The following is a 9,858-nucleotide window of genomic DNA, read 5'->3' as shown; positions in this document are numbered from 1 at the left end:
TGTGCTAACTTGCTTTCTAGCCTCAATTACTCTCACTTCGGTATATCTGAGCAAATTTAAATATTTTGTACTTTTCGTGTTTGTTTTGTTGAAGTGTAATACAGTGCAAAGGAATTTTAAAAAGGCGTGCGTAAGTAAAAGTGAGCTGATGATAAGAGAAGCTGACAGGAACGAAACGCGATCACGTTGTGAACGCAAGCAACTGGCACCTGATCAACACAACAACGAACACCTCTCGCATCACTTGTGTTTGTTCGTAGTGGCCGTAAGGCTTTTGGTGGTATAGGTGCGTAAAATATTACAACAAACGCCCCTCGCATCAGTTCTGTTTGTTCGTAGTGGTCGTAAGGCTATTGGTGGTGTAGGTGCGTAAAATGTTACAACAAACGCCCCTCGCATCAGTTCTATTTGTTCGTAGTGGTCGTAAGGCTATTGGTGGTGTAGGTGTGTAAAATGTTACAACGAACACCTCTCGCATCACTAGTGTTTGTTCGTAGTGGTCGTAAGGCTATTGGCGGTGTAGGTGCGTAAAATATTACAACAAACACCTCTCGCATCACTTGTGTTTGTTCGTAGTGGTCGTAAGGCTGTTGGTGGTGTAGGTGCGTAAAATATTACAACAAACGCCCCTCGCATCAGTTCTGTTTGTTCGTAGTGGTCGTAAGGCTATTGGTGGTGTAGGTGCGTAAAATATTACAACAAACACCTCTCGCATCACTTGCGTTTGATCGTTGTAGTCGTAAGGCTATTGGTGGAGCAAGTGCTTAAAATATTTACATAGAATTCGGTTGCTGTGGTGATTCAAGCTACACTTGAGACAGGACTGTTGCGTGTTACGACTGTTTAACGTACTGATGTTGGACGCTGAGATATTATTTGTGCTACAAGCCCTATTTTGGCTTATTTTGCTAGGGCTTATTTTGCTACAAGCCCTACAAGCCCTACAAGCCCCATCATCAATTTTTTTCTTGTTATGCAATAAACTTGCCTGTTGAAGACTTGTGTTAAACATTTGGTCGTCAGCGCCTCGTTCTGATCGAAGTCCTGTAAACCTTTATTTATTGTTTGAACATGCAACAATTGCAACTTCACATTCGAAATGAAATCTAATGCATATGTAGAATTATACATACGTAACACACCAAAGTTTTACACACTTAATCAAAATGCTAACAAGAACTTTCATATTTAGTTTCAAAGCACTCTTTCACTTATCTTAATTTCTGCCACAGTAAAATGAACGCGAATTGCCTTGAACGAATCTATACTGCATAGAGTAAGACATCCCACTCTCCGTAACGCCCTTTAAATTAGGATCAAAGTGCGTTGATTATATATAATTCGCCTGAAAAATCAGGGAATTACAAAAATCACGATTATTAATCAATCAGGCATGTTTGATTGCTTGTCTATAGGTCGTTTCCCGCAGCAGTTACGGAATTAGTTCCGTAAATTGTGCTTACGCAGTGTTTTACTTGCGTCAGTCGCAGGTGTACAATCTCGTTACTAATTCTCTCTAGCAAGGAAATTTTACAATAAAAATATGCAAGTATGATGAACTTGGGGGATGTGGTGTCGGAGCTGAAAGGGCGAGACGCGTATCTGCCGCTTGGACGCAAGGTAAGGGCAAAATAGCAAGTGTGCTAACAATATTCCAACAACATCTATGGTGCACGTGTGAATAAACCAAATGATACGGTAATCCTGGTTATCAAATGTACTTATTAAAAGCAAATCTTTGTATAATTTATTTGAATAACCTCTTATTTTGCCCCAGATACTTCTCACCTGTAATTTTGTGGTTATTTTTTCCGGTCCGCTGTTACTAATAAGTTTGCGCTTATTCAGTTGCGCAACGTTTAAAGCTAAAAAAAATATTTATGTGTTATTTGTCACTTTCCTCTTGAATTCTGTCCAGTAAAGTCTTGATCAGTAGTATTCATTTTATAATATCTAACAGCCTTATTATACAGGGTGTTTCAGAATTAAGTAACCCTTTTAATTTGTTAATAAATAAAAAACTAAGAACGTTATGAAGTTGAAACTTTATATTTAAAAACTAGGATACAATATTACCATAAAAATATTCTTCTTTTAAATAAAACAAGTTTCAACTTCATAACGTTCTTAGTTTTTTATTTATTAACAAATTAAAAGGGTTACTTAATTCTGAAACACCCTGTATTACGATGTAGTATACATGTTTCCGTCATCAATGTGCATGGGATGGAGGTTGACTATAGAGGTGTCCACCATCGATGCGGATAGCACGACTGAATATTTTCTCGATCATTCCAACATCATACAACAACAACATCGATCACACAACATTGTGTATCATTCCAACATACAAATTGTCGAAGATTCCGACCATTCACATTTTTTTCTCCACCAGAGCTTTTCCGTCATTTGTTTGGTATCTTCGCCATGTCTCCTACACAATCTGTCTCGCTTCCTCACCTATAATCATTTAGCATGATAGTGATAATATCACTATCATGCACACTAGTTATCTAGTATGATAGTGATCTGTCTATATATTCCTAAAATTTTGTATAGCTTCTGAATCTTCTTGCCGAATGTCCTGTATCTTCTTTCTCGCCTTCTCTACATACTTACAACCATCTGTTTACCTTTTTCATCTACCATCTGCATGACGTCCCCACCATCTGCATGGCATCCCCACCATCTGCATGGCGGTTCACCATCTGCATGACGTTCCCACCATCTGCATGGCGGTTCACCATCTGCATGGCGTCCCCACCATCTGCATGACGGCCCCACCATCTGCATGGCGTCCCCACCATCTGCATGGCGTCCCCACCATCTGCATGGCGTCCCCACCATCTGCATGACGTCCCCACCATCTGCATGGCGTCCCCACCATCTGCATGACGTCCCCACCATCTGCAATTATTATAGAGACTCTGATTCGATGATGTACTCACTAGCCTCGAATACAGTCTATTTATTTATTTTTGTCCCGATGTTTTTCATTTACTTGAGGAATACAGGAGTATCCTGCGTGTAATTCACATAAAACTTTTCAAAGAATTTGGCAATGTGATATGACTGAAATAAACGCTCAACTTATGCAGAGTTTTACTTTACGGCACTCGATTGGAGTGATAAACACGAAGAGTATAAATACAAGTGATTAATGTGGGTACTGTTGAAAACCGAACGATTAAAGGTACCTACTTTAATATAAAAGGTTTTAGTTCCTGCAACCGAAGGCAAGCAGGAAAGCGAGTTATGGTAAAAATAGATGTCATAAAAAATATTTTAATCAAAATATCTGAGCAAGCAAGTATTTGATTGCACTGGCCCGCTACAACGGGAGCGTGATGAGAACGTCATATTAACCCTATTAGTCCATTATAGAACTCATCCTGCCATAGCTTAACTGTCACCCGATGATTGATTCTCTACGCCATTTTAGTCCTTTAGAGTGGGTTAGGGTCCAGTCACCCTATGAGTGGGTTAGGGTCCAGTCACCCTATGAGTGGGTTAGGGTTCCTGTCACCCTATGAGGGGGTTAGGGTCCAGTCACCCTGTGAGTGGGTTAGGGTCCAGTCACCCTGTGAGTGGGTTAGGGTTCAGTCACCCTGTGAGTGGGTTAGGGTCCAGTCACCCTATGAGTGGGTTAGGGTCCAGACACCCTGTGAGTGGGTTAGGGTCCAGTCACCTTGTGAGTGGGTTAGGGTCCAGTCACCCTGTGAGTGGGTTAGGGTCCAGTCAACCTGTGAGTGGGTTAGGGTCCAGTCACCCTGTGAGTGGGTTAGGACTTAAGAGGATAGCGCGTTAAGCAACTGCCAGATAAACTGTCTTCAACAACTCAGATCGCCACGATTCACAAACTGAGGTGCAACGTTTGCGTCAATTTGCTGCTAAACGATATCAACTTGTGAGTCATTACATTAAATTTCACGATTAATAAATATCCTTCCCATACAGTACAAATTTTGCTCTGCCACTTAAATAATGCGATCTTTCTATCTGTCTTGCAATACTGTCGAACTCCCTGTATCGATATTTTTTTCAATTTGCTTAACAGCTACGACCAAATTGGGACTAGATAAATAGACCGTTTTATTATTATAAACGTATTGTACATTCTTTTTTCCTCAAATGGACGAAAACACAACGAATTAGTCTAAGTTAATGAGTACGCACATAACATAGAGCTAGACGACAACTCGGCTACCCTTGCCCCCTTAACTCAGTACTGAGCTTGCTCCGAAAAAAGAAGCTCTGCATTTGTTCGCCGACTAGTTCTATTCTTAATTCATCTCCAATGAATCTATTCGTGATTAAAGTTGCATAAATTATTCACATACAGAACATTGCACTGTTAAGTGAACTTTCTTCCGCCAAACATTCATAATGAAGGAAAATTATAACTGATCTCTTCCCCAAGCAACGTTCATGAATATATATATTATATATAAATTAGCTAAGTGCTGCTTCATGCCAAGCACGCTTTGACGCAGGGATGAAAATGTGATAGATGCGTGCTGTTTGATCTGAAGTCTCGAGCGGCTGTTGTTTTTCTTTAAATTTATAATTTTACACTGAAAAATGCAGCAGTATCGTGTGATAAGTGCAATGACGATGCAATTTTTCAGCATTTTTTTTATATTATGCATCTTTTATATGCATCTCTGAGCAAAATGATAGTATTAAAATTCGGTGGATTGCCCAAATTGATTGCATCACAATTGAATATGGATCAAAGGATCGACATAGTTTAGTATTGCCATATTCTTCCTATATTTGCACTGAAGTATAACAATAAAGGTTGGTCCATAGAAGCGAATAACTCGCAATCTCTGAAGTGTCTGATGAGGTCCACCTGACTGTTTTTGTGGGGCGCAAAAGTTTTTCCATCCGCAGGAAAGTTTCTCGATTAATTTTCAATTTGGCTATGCCTTGCTGAGCATAAAAACAACTTCAAGGGAAATTGTTTCGACTAAGCTGATAATGAGAACATTCTTCTCCTCAGGAAGCGACTTTTAAACTTAAACTTGTAACGTTTTCACTGTTCAAGAATTGTGCGGCGATACGCACTATGCATGAATGAAGTGTGAAATTATTTGAAAATATCTAAAATATTATGACATTTAAAATATCAGAACATCATTTAAATCACCAAGCTAAATTAAGTACGTCAATATAATGTCAGTCTCAGAGAGATCATTCAGCCTTGTAGAATCAATCTCATCACTGCAATTAACTTCATAAAAAGTCCAATCTATCTGGCTACAGATTTACAATCAAGCTCTGCGCTGTTCATTTGACAGTTTCCTGCCGGCTGCAATAGATTTTATTGGTCATTACCTGCCATATAATCATCAAGGGGTGAAATCAAAAGAAAAAACTTATCGCCAGAAGCCGTCGATGAAAGTCCTAACGACCTGAACGCACTTTCAAATTAGATATCTTCACTTCATTATGTGATCAAAGAAACTGCGATGTGCGAGTGTCTACTCGGTACAAGGGAAAATCAGTCACCTCTAATAATTTTCTATTAACAAAATAGATAAATTCTATTAATAATATAGATAAATTCCATTAATAAAATAGATAAATTCCATTAATGATTTAGATAAATTCTATTAGTAATAGAGATAAATTAAATTAATATAGATAAACTCCATCACCTGAGTACTGTGAACAATAATTGTCACGGTTGATTATAACCAGCAATTTAGTGAACGAAAGTGGCGAATTTAGTGAACGAAAGGTAATATTTGATTCTTCCGTGCAACTATTGTGTGTGATTCTCTCCACCTATATAACCTGTTACTCGCAATAGGGTCGAGCTTTTAATTCTGCTACGAGCTAACTTGAACGGAGTTCTAGAAGAACTCGAACATAGACACACTTTGCGCGAATTGCTGCCGAGACGCGTTGTTGCTGCACTGCGTCGCTCGACTATGACTTGGTAGCTGCATTGCTACCGCAAGTGAGAAAAAACTACAGTGCTTTTCGGCTCTGAATAATAAAAGTGGAATGTCATGTTAGTGAAGAATTAAAGTCTTGCGCACTGCGGCATAACACCGCGCGCCGAGTGCTGAATTTTTCCTTATTCGAATTTTGCTTTTGTTAGCGTTGTTATGGCAGTCACTAATCTATGATCAAATATTAACAGTTAGCGTTACTTAAATTATTTTATGGTTAATGAAAAGTCTACAATTTAGACGGACAAAAGTGGTGAGAATAAATTAAAATCAAGTAATTAATATTAAAATCAAGATTATGACACAAAATTTATTGTTATATTTTCATGTATTTCAGTGCATTTGATCCTCAAATTCATGATATTAAAAAAAACTTTTTATTATAGGTCACTCTTCCTCACTCAAGATGGCTTCCTTACTCAAGTTTTACGATAAAGTTTAATTCCAGACAACAAAGATAACGTGGAGCCTAATTAGGAGCTGCAGCAAGCAAGGGCGTAGGGTATCTCCTTTAATATTAGCTCTAATGTACGCTTTACTGAATAATAAACTAAGGAATTTGTCATTGAAAGACTACTTCAAGAATTTAAATGCCAATTATTAAGATCTTCAACGTTTTATTCATTATTCATCGCACTGAAATGTTCGTTAGCCATAATTAAATGAAAAATTTTCTTAAACGGGTCAACTTATTGAAAAGAAAACCTTGTGAACGACCTGCAATAATTTCTATCATTAATTTGCGGAGTAAAAATTCCATAACGCGTTATTGTAAATCGGTCAATCTGTATATTATTTGAAATTAATCTCAAGACGGAAACTGTTATACAAGTTATGAAATAAAATTGATTATACACGATTTTAAGTTGAATAATCAAGTAAAAGGAAATTATCGAAGTCTTAATAGGAGCTTTCCATCGTGTTCATTCGTGTTCTCATGTTAAACTTACTAGCCAGTGTCAATATCGCACTCCAAAACATTAGTTTGAATAATTTACGCCAATTAACTAAATGTGTTGGTAGCCTCATCTCATGAAAATGAAACTCTATATTATTTCAACGAAATTATTTGCATGTATTCATGCTTTAATTGAAGTTCAGATATTTTGAAAATAAGATATAAATTTGAAAAAACATTGGTCCTAATTACTACCGCATGAACCTTTTATTTCTAATTTGATCAAGTTAATTCCATGTTTTCAAAAGAAGTTTTATTTTTTGAAGCTCAGCGTTTTTCAGTGGCGACTTTAATGAAAGAAATAAATGATTACAGTGGCTAGTGTGGCGTGGCTGAGCGCTTTTTGAGCTCAAAAGAGGATGCTGAGTGCTGCGACCGACGTTAAGTTATTAGCGGCGAGAAGCAAACAGTTCACAGACACGGCAAACTCCCACGGTGACGCAGCCAAGACTTAACACTGCAATACAGCGTTAATAATATGCATGTCCACAGATGTGTATTTTAAATAACTGTATATTGCTTGTAATACCTGCAAAGATTAGTTTGAGTGCAGTCCAACGTCATGATTATCAAGAATAGGATATAACATAAAGTTAGAGAACTAAATTAAGGTACGATCTCAACATGAGTCTCGTTCATGAACATGGTGAAACTTTCTAGAAATAGAAGTTTTCATATTTTTTGCCAATCTTTTATCCAGCTCATGTCAGTGGTTGGTTGCTTGAGCTGGTGAATAATTCTGAGAATTATGGACTGCCAGTTGCCAATGAGGATCTAGGCTAATGATTTAAAACTAATTTAGGTTCCTAAATAAGTTTATGCTGGAGAAGATATTTAGTTTCCAAGCCGAGCCCGTCCTCCGCTGCCCGGCTACAATGGGGTTAACTCACTTCTCATTGATTTAAATAAAAAGTTATTGTGTAGGAGTAGGATTAAATTCAATATGCGCTTTTTAATATTGTAGATCTGTCTTAAATTATAAGCGAAAAACGCATGCCAATCAAACGTACTCTCGAAAGAATGTGTCGAGTATAAATAGGTCATTTGGTCCTGATCTCTGGCCTTGCTGAATTTTCTATTGCTGGACGCTTCGGCCGGCAAACAATCTTTGTCGTCGCTCTTTACCTCGCGATCAATTGAAGAAATTTATAAAATAAAACGGTACGTTTGAAGGGCTGCAGCCGATTAAAGTTTGCATAATCTTCAATGGACGCGGCGTTACAGTATGAACTTGGAGTTACTTCGTTGATCAACTTCCGAATTAAAAGCTTCGATATGCTCAGACTCGCAGCTAATTCTTCAGTGTCTCGCGACTCTCATGCGATCTGTGGCTTAGTGTCAATTTCCGCGTCCATTACTCAAGTGAGTGTATGAAAACAGGATGGATTTGCGTGAAGAGTTTCGAAGTGTGTCGTAGCATCGATTGCAGTCGTTGCAGCAAGTATCAGATGCCACACACTGCCATATGAGCCACCATGACCTACACAATACTAATTCAAGCTCAGGCACTATTGTCATGTTAGAGCAGATGAATAATAAAATTATATTAAACAACTCAATATCATAAAATGTATCTCAGCTTTACTGTTTTATCAATAAATAATCATTAGAATCCAGTAAGTATTATAGTCGGCTGAAGAAAAGAGGCCGCTGCCGCAGCTGGAACTACTCATGCTCTCGTTCCACCAGAAAGCCAACTTGGATCCTCTTTTTTAAGTAATATAAAAGATAAATATACAACACTTCTTATGCAAAACAAACAGTAATTTATGAAATCAAACAGAAATTATGGAACTTTCATTCATTATTCTAGACATACATTAGGAAATAATTTGACAGCCTAATACGATGAGGGCAAAGGTTGTATTCACAGTTTGAACTTGGCAGTCTTGCGGAGAGGGCCGCGTCCATTCCTCCGACTTTGCGTGTAATAACCACACCCTGTAACACTTCATAGTGGATGCCCGTCTCCTCTCGCTCGGCTTCGTGAGTGTGTCCATGTACACGGTGCATGTTTTTCAATGATTAGTGAAGTGAAATTTGCGAGTTCAAATGAAGTCAGGCAGTGAAAAAGCGGTTGCCGCAGCGGAAGTGAAGGGCAAGTCTGAGCGCGGAAGTACTTCCCATTTCTCTGGTGTGTCGGAAGAAGCTTTTGCTGTGCATTGTTGGAAATGAGTCACTCGAATAAGTGGTTAATGCACTACGTAATTAATACAGAGTCCTGACCAGACACTGAGTGCTAACTAAATAAAATTGTGATTGAAATTGAGATGTGATCTTTGAAAAGGTCTTCATACATGATCTTAAAATTTATCCCTTGAATTTTTTGCAATTGTTGCAGTTATGCCATGGTACTTTGATCATGGAGCAATTGGCCTCTACGATCGAGAAGCCTATGATTTGTTGCGCGATTAAGTTGCGATGTGCACCGAAACTGAAGTTTTACCTTTTTTATATAACGAGCATCGTAAATCTGATGTAACTGCTCACCATAATGCAGTCGGCGTTTAATCGTGTGACTATCCCACATCAACATCTATACACGGAAAAAAATAATCATACTTCATTCGTGTACGAACGCAGAGCCTCCGAACTGAATATTCACTCACAGCTGCCGACCATCACTGAAATTGACTTAGCGTTAATGGTTAGAGCTACAGCTACTATTTTGTATTCGGTAAATATTCATACTTTTCTCTTGTATGAGTGCATTTTGAGTCAGTTGATGTTGCAGACAAAATTTTTTTATTTATGTCAAAACTTCCCAACGCTCAAAATTTCGATAGTTTTTGATGCCAGTGATGAGATCAGTGAGAGCAAAGACATAGCAAAGGCTTCCGGTGATCTAGTTTGCGAGTTTACGCAAGCGACCTCTGCCTCCATCGTAAACATTTATCCCAATTTTAGAGCCTTTGCGTCACATTTGAGGTACAGAAG

The 9,858-nt window shown here is 38.2% G+C and overlaps 1 protein-coding gene across 2 annotated transcripts in view; it reads left to right on the top strand.

The window, feature by feature from the left end:
* The first annotated feature begins 1,431 nt into the window (after positions 1 to 1,431).
* Positions 1,432 to 9,858, top strand: part of LOC108672254 (voltage-dependent L-type calcium channel subunit beta-1) — a 41,939-nt gene continuing 33,512 nt past the window's right edge. For both annotated transcript variants that reach the window (XM_018159895.2, XM_047883869.1), the window contains exon 1: positions 1,432 to 1,620. In XM_018159895.2, the coding sequence (XP_018015384.1) occupies positions 1,552 to 1,620 (69 nt within the window). In that variant the 5' untranslated portion in view covers positions 1,432 to 1,551. The remainder of the gene's footprint in view (positions 1,621 to 9,858) is intronic.

This window comes from Hyalella azteca, unplaced genomic scaffold, assembly GCF_000764305.2.
Source record: "Hyalella azteca isolate HAZT.00-mixed unplaced genomic scaffold, Hazt_2.0.2 contig1749, whole genome shotgun sequence".
NCBI lineage: Eukaryota > Metazoa > Arthropoda > Malacostraca > Amphipoda > Hyalellidae > Hyalella > Hyalella azteca.
This window is presented reverse-complemented; position numbering and strand designations above follow the sequence as displayed.